Genomic DNA, 20,378 nt, shown 5'->3' with positions numbered 1-20,378 from the left:
CCGGAGAGCAGGCCCGGACATAGAACACAAAGAGGTGTTCGCTCTAGACTAGTTCAAAGTATACTGGGTCTAGCCGCGGTGATAACTTTTTACGGGAGTCACCCGCAATGCACAATCGTGCGAAAGATCCACAGAGAAAAAATCATTCGCCTTGACCGGGATACCCGAGTCCTGGTATACTTTGAACTAGTCTAGAGCGAACACCTCTTTGTGTTCTATGTTGGGGCCTGCTCTCCGGCTGTGGCGCTGTGCGCACGATTTGGACTGCTTGTGGCATCATATGCTCTGCAGTCCAGCAACATCTTGTCCGGTAGTGTCCGAAAATATCCACAGGGAAGAATGACGCCTCGGTAGCTTAACTGGCTAAAGCACTCGACCGAAAATCGGGGAATCCGGGTTCGAATCCCGGTCAGGGCGAATGATTTTTTTCTCTGTGGATCTTTCGCAGTCTTGAAGTAAATGTGCTCGCCTTATAATTTCCCTACCCTTCTGTACCCTTTAATTAAGATTTGTTTAATTTGATGGTAATTGTTTCAGTAAATTTTTGCAGTTCATTCCATACTTAGTTGTGTCTCAATGCAGGATACACTCCAAAGAATCTTAATATTTTTTTTCTTTAGTGAGCAATAATTAATTCCTATAAGTTGTACAGAGAAACTTCCTCGAACCTGGTTTCCTGGTCTGCAGCATGTTATTCACTTTTTTTCATGGGAGGATTTATATTGAAACTTGATTAAGGAGTAAAACAATAAAAATGCTTATGGAATAAATATTATGATGCCTTGTGTGGCTGCTTCTTTTTCAGAGTGAATTATGATTATCGCCAAAACTTGGCTATCCTTAACAGTATCACAGATGTGTTCTTTCTTCTCTTGATATTTTCTGTCAGAATCAACACTGCCGTTTCTGAAGCTTTGCCGTGTGATAACAATGATTTCGTTTATTGGTTTTGGTCAAAGTGATAATTATTTTTTAGGATAAGTTACATCATGCATGATGAATACTGACGTTAAGCTAGATATATGTCCATTTTTCATCGAGTAAATGATCGAATAAGATACCCTACAGAATCATGTATGTCAGTCATGAATTTAGGCCTGCAAAAGTCAACGATTTTAATTTTCATAGCCTTTAAATGATAATTGTTTTGTTTTACTCTGTAGGAAAAGCTGCTCCTGCAGTTTCCTTGATTTTAATTTTTTTATTTCTCGCTCATAAAACTATTTCATTTACTGATTAATTTCATTTTAAGTGTCTAATTAATTTCAATGCATGTGCTCTGAAATCTACCTGTGCCTTTGGGGTTGAAATTGAATTTTTAATTAACTTGAAGCAAATCAAGTCTACACCATTTTATGTATTGGATCTAAAAAATAGTGTCACTATTATAGAATTGATTAATACATATACATATTGAATTTGCTTACCCAAAATTTGATTACACAGTATTCATTTGCTTCCTTGGTTCCAGAGTTGTCACTGTAAGAGAAATTAAGGCGGATGATGTGTAGTTATTACAATAAAAGCATCCTAGTCTTAATTATGTGGGGAACATTCTACAAGAGCCCATATCATTAGAACCCTAGAATAGAACCCCCTTATTTTCATAAAGCTAGTTGTTCCTTATACACGAATTTGCTCAGGGTATAATTTTGGAACACAACCTGCAAGTTTGAGGAAGCTTCACTGTACAATCATTGATCAATTTCCACCACAGCAATGCAAGGTCATTTTGAAGATGCTCTTTATTCATACATTTTCCAACTTTGTGATAATTTGGATAGAAATTCATTTTTGGGCATAATATTTGTAAGACTTTATGGTTGCTTGTGTTCTTCTGTATGTACATACAAATATACATTTTTCACTCCCATGAATAACACATTTTAGCTCAGAGCTGAATGAATTCATCTAATGCTTAGGGTGATTGATAGTTGGTAGTGAATGATTTGTTAACACTTTAATGTGATTCTTTCTGTAAAAAATTATATGTAATACTTTACTCCCTCCTTTATTGTCCCCCTTAAAATACTGTGAAGTCGTAGGAATAATTAAGTTTTAACTTTTTTCTTTCATGTTCACTATCTGTGGTTATGGATTGTGTTCGACTGTTTAAATAGATATAATCCATTTCTAGTTTCAGTAGACATTTGGGTAGAGTGAATGCTCTTAGTAGTGTTGATGGTGGATATTGAGCTGTTGTTGTACTTCCTGGAGAAAGGTCTTAATGTCATCTAATTGTTAATTGCTGTGGCTCTTCTCCTATAAGTTATGGTCCGAAAATAACCACATTTTTTATCCCACTATTTTTATAATCATTTCACATTATTTGAATCACATATTCCCACAATTAGATTTTTTTTATCCATTAAGTTATGAAATTTCATTTGCAATTCGAAACCATAATATTTCTGACATTTATTTCTAACATCCTTCTTTGATTCCATTTCATTCAAATTTTCAAGTTTCAAGTAAGCATGAAATGCAAATTGTTTTTATTAGCTTGAAATATCTTGGCTGTATTTATATCGAGAAAGATCCGATCCCCTTACTTTAGTTTTTTCACTTATGAAATCTTGTTGAAAACAAATTGCCTGAAAATTTATTGAGTATAATTATTTTTTAATGCAAAAGGAAGCTCTACCTTTAAATCAAATGAATGCACTGAAATGAATCACAGTGTTTCTTGTCTTAAATAATTTTCCTGCCTGGAATGTTAGCATCATAGTGCGTAAATATTTTTCCTATATTTCTCATTGCGGCAGTACGAGCACATTTTATATTCTTTGTGTCTTTATTCTAACTTATCACATAGCATTTAATAAGTGTCTTCTTTATTCAATTCTATTATTATTTTATTTTTAACTAGCATTTTGTCAAAGTTTGTGGCTATGTAATTATGACTTATGCATAGTCATTTTCAGACTTTCATGAGGTTGATACTTTAAGCATAAAGTTTTTTATATTAATTCTACTGTGTTTTGTAAAAACATTGATTTTAGTAACAATTATTGTGTCATTTTCAAATATGTTTATTAAGGATGAGTCAGTTCTAGTCCTGATAAGGATGAGTCAGTTCTTAAATTTTTTCGGTCTCGGTACCGGTCCGGTTCTCCCCAAATGGTTCTCGGTTCTCGATACTCGGTTCCAAGAATGAACTGTTATTATCTGAATTTATGGCAAATTGAAATGAACAACCATAAGAAGTGAATGAAAATAATTTCACTAAAGATGTGAATTAGCAGGAAAGCTCTGTTGAAGAAAACAAGATGAACTGATTTGCAGAGATGGGCAGTATCGAAAATACTTGTATATGAAATACGTATTTTCGATACTTTTGTAGTTTGTAATTTGTATCGGAAATACATTTTCTGAGAGTATTTTGTATTTTGTAACGAAAATACATCTAAAGAGTAGTTTGTATTTTTAAAATACATTCAAAATCAAAATACATGTAATGTTTTTGTGCATAAGTAGAAAGAGCGTGCGACGAGATGGCAGGGATCCCGAATGAGTCGGTATTAGCCTGCCAAGTATGGGACAATAAATCGCCCCTTAATTTACTTCTGTAGCACCCGCAGGCGCTTGTATACTTGCAAAACGTAGTCGCGGGTGGAATAGTTTGCGAAACGTAGTTGTGCATTGCAGGGGCGCAGCTAGGAATTAAGGCTGGGGGGAGATAAGGGGGGAGTTAAGGGGGGGGAGTTAAGGTGCAACTAATACCGGGGTGTGTGGGGGTATGGAATACCACCAGGATAAGCAGTAGGTGCGAGATTGATAGATTACGGAATTTTAGGGTTAATTGTTCAAAATGGTGAGTTTTACTTCTTTCTGAGGGATATTTTATTAATCCTTACACTATTCTGTTAGTAATATCAATCCAATTAAGTAAAATGGATTAAACACCCCCCCCCCCTTGCTGTGCCACTGGTGCATTGAGTAATTTGTGGAGGGGACTTGTAAAGTCTGACGCTGTTCCAAAAGGTCCAGGAGACATTTTTCTCCATTTTATTTAAGACATTTTGCCATGAATATGGTCTAATTGCCAGTTTCCTATAAATACGTTGTAAGAATGTTTGAGCCTCTCATTCTAAAAATAGTTCATATTTGAATTGATTTTAATTTTTTATTAGGTAAGAACTTCGGTGAAGGCATGTATTTTGTATTTTAATAGAGTATTTTGAAATTACACTTGTATTTAGTATTGAAAATACAATTTTTAGAAGTAATTTGTATTTTGTATTTGAAATACAGATTTTAAAAGTAATTTGTATTTTGTATCTTAAATACATTTGACATGTATTTTGCCCATCTCTGCTGATTTGTCACATTACATCAGGCAACCACTGGTTCTTTCTCCATGTTTTGATTTTAAAAATTCATCATTTTTACCCTATTTATTATTTTTTTGATAGAAATATTGCCTGCAGTACTGAACAGGCTTTCACTGGAAACAGTAGTGATCGATGTTAATTTTGAAAGCCCCTTTGAAATATGCTTGGAGCACAGTTTACACATTGCATAGCATTAGGATCAATACTGAAATTCCCCTAAATCATCCGTTAATTTGTTGTAACTTGTGAACCAGTACAAAATGTACTCTGCAATGTTGCTTAAATTGTTACTTTAATTGACTACTTAATCGCATGCTTCACTGTCTCAGTTCTTACTAACCTCAACAATAAACTGCTCATCACGCCAGTACAGCGAAACCATTGATAAACTGAGCAGCCGTGAGCTAATGCAAAATTGTAATGCAGTGTTGCATTCTGCAGGATAACCATACTTTTCGATGCTTTGCATAGGTTTATCTACTTACAAATAAGCTCTCGGAACGCATCTTGCTTGTGCGACAAAGAATTACTGTATATGTACATGATTCAATCTTAAGACCACTTTCAGACGAAACGATTATCCACCAGCCATCATTCAGGGCATGGCACACGGCATTGCAGAGAGTCGTCTCCGGTTGTCTCGTCTGCAAGCCGCATGAATTTCATGTGAACGGTGGCCGGCAGAAAGTCATATCGAAAGCAACCTCAACGTAGCATTTTCTGTATTTCACGCCTTAGAAGGCACATTGCTGGGCCGGATTGAAATAGCTGCCGTGCCGTCAGCGGCGCGATTTGATTCATTTGACCAGACCTTTGATAAGTTGAAAGAACGGCGCCATGGTGGATGGTGGCAGACGAAAATTCAGCCCATTTTAAAGCGGAAATGTTACAATGATGGTGAGAGCGACAAACTGCCGAACCCTTAAATGCACGTGTTAGTGAGCAACTCTCAAAAGAAAAAAACGTGGATGCCATGCGATCAGAAAGTAATATATGCATTTTTAAATCTTTTATTTACTTTTTGGCCTTGAATACACAGAAGACCATTTCGGCTTTGGGTGCCAAATTCAGATCCTCGCCACCATTCCAAGCCGGTTCCAAAGTACCGACTTTATGCGATCGGTTCTCGATACCGGTTCCTCAGGCAAGAACCGGCAGTACCGAGAAATGGGTACCAGAACCGACCCATCTCTAATGTTTATTCTTACATAAAACCATGTGTTTTAGCTCATAGTATTACAGAAGTCAGCAGGTTTTTATATTACCCTTGTCTGCATTATTTGTGACTTCTCTGCTATTTTCTGTGTGATCAAATTATTTGTTAACCTATCGATTGTATGACTCAGCATCATGAAAGCTAATGTCTGAAGTTAAAATTCCGTGCTGGGTAGCAGTTATTGGACAAAATTGGGAAAACCTGGAACTGTCGGAGAATTTTTAATTCCAGGAAAAGTGAGGGAATTCCTATAGTCTGGATGGGAAACGCACCTTATTTTTTTATCATTTTGCTTAACAGCTAGATTTTACCTTTCTTGCTTTCATCCATGAAAACTAATTTCCATCATTGGCATCCATGTTTCCAAGCCCCATCTTCTTGTAAAATATTCCGTTTTAAATGTTAATTTAAGACTTGCAATGTATCCTTTAAATGTAGCAGTTGAATTTTTGAGCATTAATGGCAGCATATTTTCTTCTGTAATTTTGCGAACATGCATATATGATTATAAGTCAAGCCTTTATTGATACAACAAAAATAGTATGGTTGCTAGCCTAGTATAATTTTAATGGATTTAATGAACGCTCTGGGAAGTCCTCTTACATGTTATTATTTGGCACTTCTGGTGATATCAGGGACTTTCATGCTAACATGATAATTGTGGTGAGGAATTGGAAGTGATTGAGATGAAAATTAGGCATCATGGAATATTAAGTGCTTGCCTCAACTTAGGTGATCCCTGAATATATTTCAATAAATGCAACATGTACGTTTTTAGTTATTCTAACTTATAAACAAATAAGTGACCATGAGCACCTTCCTTGAGTGGAACATTAAGTGCCAGAATGGGCCGAGATAATCCCCACACGGATAATAAGAAAGGGTCGCACCTCTCAATTAGGGACCCTAATGGCGCTTGGGACCCACTTGGCATGGTTGACCGCAAAGCCATGAAAACACGGCCTTCAGCCTTAAACATCAAAAAATATCAAGCTGTGGAAACACGGTCTTTGGCCTTTAGCGTCGGAAAATTCAAGCCATGGAAACACGGCCTTTGTAGGGAATGGGTTAAGCTACAACATAATGTCCGTGGAGAGAGAGAAAATTGTGAAGTACCAAAACTTACCTGTAGAAAAAACAAAATAGTATGTGGAGAATAAGTTATGTTAGCATTCATCTGCTTACAATATCTTCAGAAGGATTAATGCCACATGCATTTAAAAAAAGAAATCGAATAGCTTGGATTAAAAGATAATGATCAATCTCAGTCAAAAAGCAGTGTTTCTCCTAACTTGCCATATTGTGAGGAAATTCCTAAGGAAATAAAAGAGGAACTATTTAGGATAGGGTGAATTCTCTTCCTCAACCACCAAGCCTAATCTTAATCTATCCATAGGAGAAATGAAAAGTTTCCATTTGGTGCTACTTAGCTGAGAAAGTCTGATAAACCAAGTTATTAGGACAAAGTATCTCAATGTATGGAACAATTGTTTTAGAAAATTTGTGGAGCATGACAGATAAACTGACATCAAATAGCATTTAATAGGTAGTTAGCCATGTGAGACTCTAGTGATAAATAAAACCAATGCTTGAAAAAAATTTCAGATTTTGAATTTTTAGGGATTGTGGAAGTAACCATGTAATTTATTTGATGATGCCCAGCATGTTAAACAATGACCGCTGCTCCATGTGCGACAGAGACTGCCAAATGAAGCAGCTGAATCATGCAAATGTGATGTCCTATCAGAAAATTGCATTTCATCACTGTAATCATTTTAATGTCTGAAAGTCAAAATTTTTCATTTCAATATCAGCTAAAAGGTGAACACTGGCAAAGGAGGGACTACTGTAATTACATTATTGTACCTAATTGGCATGCGGAAATTCTATATTCTTTTAGAAGCATTCATATGAACCCATATTCTTGCTCACCTTTATTCTATGAACAACAACATTAATGATGTTGATTTTAAAAGCATAAAAGTGTGAATGGTATGGCAATTGATTGTATAAATATCACATATCACCTGTATAATTATCTCAAAGCGTTTGAAACCCCCAATCAATGATAGATTCAATAATGATGAATTAACTTGCTTTCTGATAATTTGAAATGGCTTTGATTTTCCTAATGGAAATTCTCTTCCATTTATTACTCCAATTTTAATTTTCTCAACTGGTTTCTTCTCTTTTATTTTCTTGTGCTCGTAGCGGGGGAATCCATCTCCACCAACTGTCTGAATTCATATTTTAGACAGACTCTTGAGACAGTCACTCTATAGTCTTTTATTGTGCAATTTTCTCAAACTTCTCATCTCAAGGGTACTAAAATATTTTATCTGTAAATTCTTACGCTCCTTCATTAGGAAGTAAATCAAAATCCAAACTCTCCCCCTTCGCTGTCTTGAGTTCCTGTTAGGAGGTGGCCGACTGTGGCCATTCACCTGGCATTCATATTTCTAGCCAACATTTGACTCTCTGCCTGAGCAAAAAAAAACCCATATCAAAGAAGTCTGGGGGCAGCAGGTATAGAGGCCTGCAAAGGGGTTTGCCCCAGAGCAAATGCTCTTCTGCCTATGGGCTGTTTGATGTTCACTCGGCTTGCCACCTCAGTTCACTTGCATTCTCTCTCTGAGACAGTCGGAGAACTTCAGTAATATTAGTGCAATACAGTTTGGAACATTCTGGATATGTCCCCTCTCTCTCAATCTCTTGCACACTCTTGCAGAGGTGGTCACAGAGAGTTCATTTTTGTGATCACTTGCGGTTCTCTAGCGCTAATACTTGAATTGTCACTATGAATGACTGCTTGTAGAAGTGGTCATAGAGGGTTATTGATGATTATATGCCATGACAGCATTTAATATATTCCAGATTGCCTCATTCCTTTTATTCTACTGACATTTACTTTGTTTTAAAGAAATTATTTGGTTATTTTGCATTTTTTTCATGTACAATTGTCCATGGAACGTAAATAAGTATTCTTAATATATACATATAAGTATATTTTTCTCATTTTCACTCTGTAAACAAAAAGCAGCTATGCATGGTAAAAAATATTTTAATTTAACAGAAACTGTCATGATAATATCCCCTATGAAAAAATTGTATAAACCTGTTTCAAATTTTTATACATTCTTATACATTACCATAGCAATGTATAAGAATGTATAAAAATTTGAAACAGGTTTATATAATTTTTTCATAGGGGATGGTTCAATGTTTTTTCATAGAAAATTAATTTTATCAATAGTAAGTGGCAATCAGCACATGAGATTTTTCATGTTATGGGTATTTCCTACACACTTTTTACTGTGAGATTAAATGCAATGGCATGTGAGGATTCAATTGGTAAGTGGGAAGGATTTCATTCATCCTTTTCCTTTTTCCTGTATTCTAAATGCATGCAGCTGAAATGAATTATGACAATGATGTTTCGACAGTATGTATGCTGTTATTGAATAGCTGCTATAGCGTATTAAGTTGATGGATTTTATAAATGCTAAATGTTACATGCTTAGAAAAATTATCTCTTTCATTTTTTAATATATATGTCATAATAAATTTTGCCATAATTCATCTTATTTTGAAAGTTTTGAGCTTATATCAACAGAGCTCTTGCATTAATGTGGATGCAATTCATTTGTAGACCACTCGCTCCTTTATTTAAAGAGTTTTCTTTCTCTTATTTGCAATTATTTCTGTGATAAACCTAACTTATGTTCAGGTGAAGTTATGTCCTTTCATCCTGTGATTGCAGAGAAATGACTTATTGGCTGATTTGTTTTGTAATTGAGAAAGAAAGACTTATTGATCATAGAGACTGAGATTCTAGATACCTACTGAGATCTAGGTGGCGATGTGGAGACTATTGACAATTGAAGATACCAAGGGGACAAACCTTTTTGGAAATTCTATTTTATCAAAAAAGAAATGAAATGCTCACTCAATTAAAGAATTTGAGTTCATAGGAATTGACTATTTAAAAAAAGTACTACCACCTCCGGTTTGTTTGATTAATTGTGGAGAAACTGGTTAATAAAAGTTAGGAAATTTTATGTACTTTGATTATAAACTGAACACTTATTCCTCTTAAGTTGATAGATTCTGAGTTTTAAACAAAAAGGCTATGTAAAAGTAACAATTATAGACTTTTTTGCTGTATATTTTTCATCACAAAAATGTGTTAACAACACACCTCATACATATTTAGATTCAGCAGCCCATTAGACAATGAGGACAGAAAAATCAAAACTACCTCAAAAATTTCTATTAAAAAGTGCATCTTGACTGGACCGCCTCAGCTCTCATGAAAAAGCTAAATCAATCCTTTCCAGTCTAGTACAGGCTGCACTCAATGTGTCTCTTGACAGGTCATATGTTTCTAAACTTGCACCTCTGTTTGGTATAGGAGGAAAAATGGAGTTCAAGTGAATGATATTTTCATTGAAAATGTTTCAAAAAAATGTGAATGTGAATAATAGTACAAATAGTTAGATATTCTAACAATCATAGCCACTTATCATGATGTAAGTTTTTGGTTCAACATATTTTGATCAATTGAAGACTTAGTCAGGCACATAAATTCATACATGCTTGAATGAATGACTCATTCCTTTTTTGTTGTTAGAGTTTACTATATTTTTTATTCTCTAAATAATAGAGGTAATACTGTTTACAATTACCAAGACATTTTTTTCCAGGCCTTCTGCAAAATAAGGCTGTACATTTTATTTGTGAAGTGCATTTACATACTGTTATATCTTTTCTCTTGAATTTTTCAGTTTAAATGACTTCTCTATTTTTTAATCAGAAATGTCAGGCTTCTCTTTTCTACACATACCTTTCTTCTCTTTCATCTCACCGTTTCTGCTGTTTTAAACCCTATCGTTCTCATGGAGGTAGTCTGCACGCTAAGAACAAGATATTTTCCAAAGACTTTGTAGACTTTCAATAGCTGCATCACAAGCTGTCTGTCACATGCAAATTTGTTCAGACTGCCACAGATAGAATTACTGTGACAGCCTTGTTACAGTTATATGGTAGCAAAACCCCCATCTGGGAGATGGCAGCCTTCCCAGGAAAATATTCTGATGCCACCACTTTGTAATACAAATGCCAACAGAACAAAGAATGGAAGCACATATAAAATTTTGAGTTCTTAAGAAATGTGGGCATCATTGAATCTAACTATGAATCTTCTCTCTATTACCTCAGTGAAAATTAGAGCTGAGTGATAATTTTTTGCTATTTATATGATCCAATGCTGTTCAAATTAATCAGTGGAGAAAAGAGGAAAGTTGTTAGCCTCTAAATCACCTTTCAATTTTTTTTTAATTTTAAATAAAGAAATGTCACATTCCAATAATTTTGATTCATCGTCATTATTACAAACAAAAATACATATTTTTAATGCATTGATTGCTTTAAAAGTTCATTGGAATATGCCGTCAAAATTAATTACCTAACAGAAACTTTCAATAGCTGCAGTAGAATTTATCACATGGAAATCTGGTCGGACTGCAACGTATAGAATAACTGTGCTTTTTGCTGTGTGAAATATTGCCTTGATTGCCCCCAGCTATACTCCTGTGAAACTACCACTTACCTTGATTTCTTGTTAGCAAAACTATCCTTAGACAGGTATTATCTGGTTCTCCACTGTGCATGCATTTTGGTATGCTCTTATTATGTGCTTTTTAACATGTTCAATACCAATCCATGTCTCCCTTTCTTGCTTTCGATTAAACCCTCCTTATATGATTCTAACTACAAACAATTCCTTTTTAGTTCTGCCGTTTTCCATCTCACAATTTCTATCAACAGGCAACTCTGTTTCTTACGTTTATAAAACACTTTATTTCAGCCATTCTATCTTTTTGAATCTTCTACCCAGCCACCTCTCAAAATATTTCTCTGTCTTGTTCCTCACCATGTATGCTTCAGCTCCGAACATCATACTCAACACTCAATACATTATATTCTTCCTAAACAAAAATCTCTTCGTAAAATACTTAAAAATAAATTAATGTGTTGCCGTATTAAATGTGTGCTTTGCAAGTAAGTCTTTGAAGTTTTACAAAAACTTATCTTTTGAAATAATTTTTGATGCAACTTAGGCTAGTTGTTGGTTGGTTGTTTGTAAGTTGAAGACTACTTTTTTTTGTCTTCCATATTTCAAAGTTAGTGTGGAGAAGGAAATTATTTATAGACTAACTAATTTTCTGTGTGTGAAAAAAAATGTTGTCTGCTTGTGTGAAATGTTCAATTATCTATCTTGCCATATAATATAATATTTCCTCATGGGTGACCATTTAATGATATTGGGGTAATTAAATAGAATGGCATTGGTCTCATGTCAGGTTCTATTAATGCTGTTATGCAGTAGGCATAACTAAGTGGAATGTTTCCTATTAAATAACATTTTCAGACAAGAGAGTAATAAAACTCATTCATATGTTATTTAAATAGCAGATGCTCAGTGGAAGTGAGTTGAATCACTCAAACGTGTGTGGATAAGTATGCTGAAAATTCTCTTTAGATGTCTGAATTATCGCTTGATTTGTAAGGAGATTCAAGAGCTCTGTATGCTTTTCATTACTGACATTATACATCCTTGTCTTATCTGTGTTTTGTTCATTAAATTTTCTAAGATTGCTTTAAAAGACATCAAACAATTCTTTATGTTGGTTGAAACTGAAGAAAAGAAAACACTTGATTAATTTTCTTTGTCCAAATAGAACATACCTATTATAATTTTTGTTAATTCGATGCTTCAACTGAATATTATATACAAGAATTAAATGTCTTCACCATAAATTGCTCTTTTTCAGCCTTAAATATTCTATGGGAATCTAAATTATTAAATAAGATTACTTTTTTTCTTGCTTTTTGTCTAATATAATCAAAAAGATTTAGATTTTATTCACTTTTTTATGCTGAGTGACTTTTCACTGCATGAAGTTGACTTTAGAAAACAGGGTTTCTTAACACCTTAATAATTAAATCCATAGCTTGACCAGGAAACCATATCGGTAAAGCATTTTATCTCATATTTTGTATAGAAAAATTAATATTAATCCTGAGTGAATGAGTAGGATTAATCTTTAACAAAAATAGTGAGTCCAAAGTTTTAGGATTACATTTCAAGGGAAATGAAAATATAGACTACATTTTTGAAATTGTACCTAGGTCTCACACATTTTTATTTCAACCAAATGATTATAAATTTAGGAATGCATTTCACCCATGATTAGTTGTGTTAGTAATTATTAGTTCATAGATTAGAAATTTGAAGACAACTTTTGAGTTAGTGGTATCCCTAATTTATTTGTTAAGTTTTGTTTATTTTTATACAATTTGATATTTATTACCTTAATTTTCTCATTAAGAACCAAGTTATTATCCAACTATTCCACTAACTATTAATTAAACAACTTTTAAAGTGCTTTTCATTCAGTAGTGAAAAATGTTAGTGGAATAATTATGGAAATAGTTGCCTCAGATTTTGTTGGCTCTTAGATTGTATCTTTTACAATTTTTAAATGATGTAAATGTTTGCTTAAACATTTTGAGTGAAAATTGAAGTGTCCCATAACTTTTTAAATCGGAGAAGTTGTATTGTCCGAGTTAGGTTTAGCCTTCTCAGGGCTATATTTGGAACATATTTCCTTCCCAAAAAATTGCTCTTTTGGTTATATCCCACATAACATCTTCTCTTTGATCCGATTGTCTAACAGAGCCAAATAAAACTTGTTAGTAAATTATGAGCTTAATTTATTAAAGTGACTAAATCAGAAGTCAATTTAAACTGGCAAGGAATAAATATGTGATTAACATCACATATTTTTATGACTTAAATTTAAATGGTATTATCTAGATCTCCCTCCTTATTTTGGTGCAGGGTTTAGGCATTCATTGAGTACATACTGAAAAAATTAATACATCAAATTGTTTGTATATTTTTATTAAGTATGTATTATCCTTATTGTTACTCAAATGCATTTTTGAGCTTTGATTGGCTCTTCAGAGTTTGATACGTAAAAAATAACTTCAAACTGTAATTTTTGGTATTACAATGGAATTAGTTAACAGCCATTGTGGTTCTGCCATTTGCTATGTAAGAATTAGTTTTTTACTCCGGGTTTCAGTTTTTACAGTTACTTCTAGTGATTCATTTGTGCAAATAATCATTCATGTTCCAAGCCCCTTATGATGATATTTTATTGAATGAAAGGAGACTGCCAAGATCTTTCATGTCCTGCCGAACTATGCATACCTTTTTGAATCTTCTATTTGTTTGGTATTTGGTACTTCATTGAGCTCTATCCATAATCAAGACTTGTGTCATCATTATGCTTTCCTTTGTGGATTCCTTATCATTAACAATTCATTGAGTAAATTAGTAGGCTGGCATTTAATCGTTGCCATTTTAATGATGAAGGAAATGTTTTCTTTATTGAAAATATTGCTGCACGATGACACTCAAGAGCAAGACAATTTCGGGGAAAATGTTTTTTAGATTCCAAATCTACATGCATATTTTACCTATCCCTTGGTGTCTACACAATGCTCCTGTTCACTTGTAGTTAATAAATGGAATAAAAATTACCTCCCTTGGAGTTTGATATATGTGCTAAAAATATATTTATCTGATACTTGGGTATTTGCTTTATATACTTACTACCAAGCAGAAAAAATTACACCTTTTATTGTATACTTTTATCAATGGCATTGTTGTTTGAAATTAAAAATAAGTGTGTACCACCATGTTGTAGTTTTAAACTTGAAACTGGATTTAAATTAGGGTGTAGTTTTTTCTGCCATGCAGCATTTATTAATATTGTGAAACTTACATATCATGTAGACTACAGAAAAATTTTTCGACTTTTTTGCATGCCTTCCATCTATTCTGAATGTTTTTGTGTGGCACATAGCAGGCCAAGAAAAAGGTATTGGCAATCTTTATCTGCATTTTGTGTTATGCTTACGGGCTGTAGAAATTTAGAATATTGTAATTCCAAAATGCAATGGTTTGTATTTTTAAACACTTTTCCGTCTCAAGATTGAAGATTTAATATAAATGATTTTCATTTAAGCCAAGAAAATCATTTCCTTTTGAGTCATTAATTTTGAATAAGATTTTTTCAATGTTTCTAGCTTTTATCTCAGTGGACTACTTTCACTCTCCTTATCCAAACAGCATAGGTGTTTGAATCAGCTATTTGAATTTTCAAACATGTGAGATGGATCAATTAAAAATTAAGGCTTAATTATTAAACTACTCAAGACCATTGCATTTGAAAATAAATTATATGCAAAATAAATTTGTGCATCTTATGTGTAATTTGGAAATATTCTCAGCATTTTTGCTGGGTTTTGATTTTTTCGACCATAGGCATGGGATTATTGCAATCATAAAGCATATATTGCACCAAAGTTGGTTGTTAAATGCAAACTCAAACTCTCACATAGCACTTGATTATTCTATATCAGTATCACCAGGTTGAAAATGCCTTATGTTGAGGAAAGGAAACTGGTGTTCAATTATGTAATTTAAATATTTTCATGTTTTGATGGAGGAGTTTTGTGTGGCATTTTTCATTGCATGTGTGCATGATTGATAATAAAATCACAGTTAATTTATGATGCACAGAAAAATGTCTATGAAGTAGTTTAAAGCACTCATATGTAATTAACTATGCACAGAATCCTTGTTTATGACTTGAGGAATCACATTGGCATATTTCTGCGAACATTTAGTAATGTGTCAATTTATTATTGAGCTATTGAATTCTAATGAGAATAAATTTTCAACAGTCTAATGGATTGTCAGTATACTTGAGGGTGTTCATTAATCAGTGAAAAATTTTCAACGCGCTTCTTTCATTACGTATTACTTTTTGTGGAAAATATAATTAATTCTCCGCATTTTCATCAGGTTATTTTCTGTATACATAGTTTATTCCAATAATCTTATTCTGCCAAATGAAGTATTGGATAGTTTTATTCCATGCCTATGGTTTGAAATTATAGTAAGTTATGGGAAATATGGCAGCCTTGAGCAATCGGAGCATGTTAAACGCTTTTTGCTCACCACCTCACTTGGCTTTGGCTCAGTTTGATACCCACCACTCTAGACCTCCACTCTTTCCCATGCTCGCTTGTGTCTGTACCCTTTAAATCTCAATGCCCTGATCCTGGTCACAACTTGGGTCTGTCACAAGTGAGTAGCCATTCTAAAATTCTCTGGACAGATTTCACCGATGTTCATTCGAAGTGTATCTACTATGTGTTTTTGTTAGTGGGAATTCACTTAGTATTCCTTTTTATGTATGTTATTCATTTTACAAACATTTATTTTTTTAGAACAACTTTTTACAGATTTTTGAATCAATATTTCATTCTTTTGATTTTTCTTCCTTTTTATCTCTTAATCTGATTCTTTCAATATTTCTATTCCTTTGGAATGTATCTCCTGAAGTTAAAAGTTACTAAGACGTTTAGGTTCCTTTTTATTCATTTGTTACCGCATTAAGTAGCTTTAATGGTGAAATGGAAATAAAGCCTGTCGCAACAATAAGTGATGTCACTTTAGTCATATTCGAATCAGATAGCTTCGGTGATCATTTTAATTTCTGGGCAATACGGACTTGTGGGATAGTGCTAAAATCGAGTTATTCGGATGCACTCCAATGGAAGGGGTGAAACCCTTTTTTCCAAGATTCACTAGGTTTTCCTCTCACCAAGAAGGCTCTCAGATTTTGCGTGATTACATTATTTGGGAAGTCTGTCCAGAATGGTGGTGGTGGTATTGGTAGTTGCATCTGATTCCATGGTTGTGTTTAGGCCTGGCTGTGGTCGTCAGTAATGTTCTCTGTTTTTTGTCCATGCAGAGCAAGTTTGCTTCCCGGTCCAAAGCATGGTCTGGAGTTCCAGAGCCTGAAGAGAATGAAGACTTGAAAGCCGGGCCATGCACCTGCTTGCGACTGGATCACAGTCCTGCTCCAGGGGTGGACTTAAAGACAGCCTTGCTCAGCAGCAATTCCACTTCCATTGTGGATGATCTGTTTTCGAACTTCCTGGAAGTCCGAGTCCATGGGCTGTCTCTTGCTCTGTGTACAAGCACCCTCTCTGGAATGGCAGAACTAGTTGAGGATGAGATATATCCAAAGCCTTTGCCAATGAAGGTAATTTATGCTAATGATTAAAAAGTATCATGTCTGTTACAGGATCACCAAAATACTCCTGGAAACAAAATTTGATATGAAGATACATAGTTAGCGTATCATTTTCCATAGGCTAAATAATAGGAGTCCTCAGGTCCTAGAAGACATCCCTATCATTGCTAAAAGTGGGCTTAAAATAGATTTCTCCCTTGTACTAGAAACATGCTCAATAAATAACAATGGATGTTCTGCAAACTTGTGGGTCGTGAGTCTCATTATGGCTTAAGGATTAATAAGGGTTAGAGGAATATGGAATGGGGGAATTATGAAGTGTTTGGTTCCAATGGGCTGCATATTGATCCACATAGTGTTGTATATGAATGAAAAACTAAATCAAAGCATTTTAATCCAGTGTAGCGGAGGATAATGAAATGAGTACTGATAAGGTTGGGGGACTGAAGGTTTTACCATTAGATGAAAATTGGAATGCAATTCATTATTTTTCTATTTAATTATCTGACTCCAAATATATAATATCTCTATGATAGGAAAAGGAAGTCAACCTGCTATGTATTAATTAGCATTTATGGAGCCCTATGAGAAAGTTATCTGTTACTGAACGGGGACATGCATGCTTGCATTGTAAACAATGGAAAACCATTTGAATCTAGAAATTAGATCTAGAAGATATATGAAATGTTATAACTTATTTGGATTAAGTTTTACTCTTCTTTCCATTTCTAGACTTGAAAATGGAGAAGTTTTAAAATTTGAGTAAATGTGGACTTTATACGTAATGCATCACCTCCATATTAAAGAATTATTTTCTGTACTAATTGTCTATGAATGATGTAATATTGGTGTCAGTTGTATGGGTTATGATTTTTTTTCAAATTGGAATACATATTGTGGCGGAACATGAAAACGCCACCTTTTTTACTGGGTGGGGAGGGCATCAATGGTCCCGAGTACGGAATGATCGAACGATTATTGAGTACTTTGAAACATAAAAAAAATATATTTTCCACTTTGAACATAGCATACACATACACTTATTGAAATTAAATACCCTGATGAGAATGGGGTGAACGACAAGTGCACAAGATGATATGGTTCGATTGCCCCCCCTCCAAAAGAAATACAAAAAAAAGCAACAATTTGTGATTGGTAGGATTCGTGGGCCGAGTTTACAATTTGCCCAAATTAAGTTTTTAGGCTGCTCTCGTGGTAACACTGAATTAGATTTCTGACAAGGAGTCAACAGTTTGATGATTACATGCGGCGCACCGGGATGGAGAGAAAATACCCAAATAATTTGGATACACAGTTTGGGGATTAAATCGGGTCTGGGTGAACGAGCACGGGGACGGGTCGCTGACTGCGACGTTCTTACGGTTTCTCGGAGCCTTGAGCAGTAGGAGCCGTCGATGATGCGACACGTTGGACCCCAAATGTCCGTGGGATCGGGGGTACTTTTCCTCCCGACCTCTGGGCGTTGGTCCTGCTTGTCGCTCGTCTGCAATGTTGCTCTCCGCTGCTGGCTACCTCCGTAGACAATCTCGTCCCGCTAACAGCACTCTTTCTGCACACCCAGATAGATGACGACCAATCTGGCACGTCATCAATCCCTTTCTGCGTCGATCAGGATAGCGTTTCTCGCCCGTCGACCGTACTAGAATTTCTCGCCTGGAGGCTCTCTCCGTCCGCCGCTTTATAGTGATATTGGAGGGGGATGATACACAGGGGATGGGTTTTTTGGGACAGGAGGGGTTGCACTTGGGCCTCACTGTTGGGTGGGGCAACCATCGGTCCGAGCCGACCAAACACTGAACATTTGTGAGTCACATTTACCTCATGCCTGGGGCATGACACACCACTACGCACACACTCAGACATACCCACACTCATCCACACATATGTGATCATCCCCTACTCGGGTCATTACATAACGAGAGAAAATACGTGACATAAGGTCAGTATGTCACAATATCTATAACTTCTTAGTCAATTAAGTATTTGTCCTCCTCATAGTTTTATTCTGGAATTTTAGGCCAGAATTGATGATGTCCACCTTCATTTGAAAGAGGATCGACCTTCAGGAAACATCACCTCTCCCGGTCCTCCTCCTCCAATGGATGTAGCCATCTCACATCTTCTGATCACGAGGGATTTGTCTGGTGTTTTTTGCATTCAGCCAATGAGAGGTAAATTACTAATTTGTATCAGTCAGAATATTTAAGTGTTTCCTGTTCTGTGAAGCTGCATAATTGGAAGCTAAATGAGTAAACATTTTTTTTTCTTGCACCCAATCTAAATTTTTTGAGGATTGGAAAGCATTTCATATTTTTAAATCTCATGATTTATTTCACACTAATTTCTACTTATATGTATCTAGTACCACTGTATTAATTCCTTATAAAAAAAGTGTAAAGTCATGTACATTATCTTTTTGCATATTAAATATTTCCATGAAACAAAGCATGAAATTATAGACGTAACTTTCTAATGGACAAAAATCTGCATTTTATAACAAATAGTTAACTTTCAATTTCAATTCAAAATCATTGTTAAATAATTGCATCAGAATTCGAAAATTTTGTATCAAAATAAAAAATTAATTTATTGCTTATTTTTTTTGCCTCTGAGTAACCAATTCCTGGAATCAAAAATTATAAAATAGGTGTTAAAAATGAATTGATGGATATTTTACACTTTTTAATATTCACTACGATAAACTTACGTGTGATGCACACATTGAACATTTGTAAGCTTTTATGTTAAACTGTTTGAGTTGCTCTTTCATGTGATGTAATATTAATGCTGTAAGTTAATAATAATAAGTATTAGAAAGCGTTGAAATCCCGCTATTCATTTTGAAAAATATTAATGCTGTAAGTTAATAATAATAAGTATTAGAAAGCGTTGAAATCCCGCTATTCATTTTGAAATACCCATGATTACAAATCTGTTTGTTTGTATATCTAGGCAATTTTTTACATGCTTGTAGGTGGTAAGTTGTGATTACTGTGATTTAAAAAAAAATAGATCTTGAATTTCCTTAACACGTTGCGTACGGATGGCGAGAATTCTCGTCATTTTTTTCCCGAACATTCCGGACGGATGACAAAGATTCTCGTCATTTAGGTGCGTCAACCTAAACGATTTTAAAGCGTACGATATGTATTCTTTAGTACCTTTTCAGTTGTTGTTCGTTATTTATAATGAATTGATGCATCATAACATTTGATTGGGTAAAGTTATATTCTAAAGATTAGCTTACCCCGGTACGCAATGTGTTAAAATACTGATGGGAGTTTTCGACTTGAACTTGAGATAAGAGCTGTGAGTGAAAGGTTTGAAATGTGCACAGCATATCAGGATTATAGGTGCTATGTATTGCTAACAAAACATCGTGGCAAATTAATATATGAGCAGCTTCCATTTTAACATGCATCCGGTACTTCACAGCAAACGGGGTTGGTTTTTATCATATTTCTACTGACTTAAATTCACCTTTTCTGCCGGCATTTTATGTCCGAATGAAATTTTAGGAACATTTTCTTATGTAGGTCATTATTCAATATTTTTCCGGAAAAGTTCTTAAAAATGAAATTGCATTGTTTTCATCTCTTCGCAGACCTCATGTTTAACTATTGAACT

At 34.6% G+C, this 20,378-nt stretch overlaps 1 protein-coding gene across 10 annotated transcripts in view; it reads left to right on the top strand.

Annotated features, from left to right (window-relative positions):
* The window catches only part of LOC124161877 (UHRF1-binding protein 1-like), a 61,654-nt gene that overhangs the window by 38,212 nt on the left and 3,064 nt on the right, over window positions 1–20,378 (top strand). For 4 of the 10 annotated variants that reach the window (XM_046538126.1, XM_046538120.1, XM_046538123.1 and 1 more), the window contains 4 exons: window positions 12,564–12,584; window positions 14,490–14,501; window positions 16,446–16,739; window positions 18,769–18,922. In XM_046538126.1, coding sequence (XP_046394082.1) covers window positions 12,564–12,584; window positions 14,490–14,501; window positions 16,446–16,739; window positions 18,769–18,922 — 481 coding nt within the window. Of the gene's footprint in view, window positions 1–12,563; window positions 12,585–14,486; window positions 14,502–16,445; window positions 16,740–18,768; window positions 18,923–20,378 lie in introns of all 10 variants that reach the window. The other 6 variants (XM_046538124.1, XM_046538119.1, XM_046538125.1 and 3 more) reach the window with 4 other exon arrangements.

The sequence above is a fragment of the Ischnura elegans genome, chromosome 7 (genome assembly GCF_921293095.1).
Source record: "Ischnura elegans chromosome 7, ioIscEleg1.1, whole genome shotgun sequence".
Classification (NCBI taxonomy): domain Eukaryota; kingdom Metazoa; phylum Arthropoda; class Insecta; order Odonata; family Coenagrionidae; genus Ischnura; species Ischnura elegans.
The sequence above is the reverse complement of the archived record's forward strand: the minus strand, read 5'-3'. Positions and strand labels throughout refer to the sequence as shown.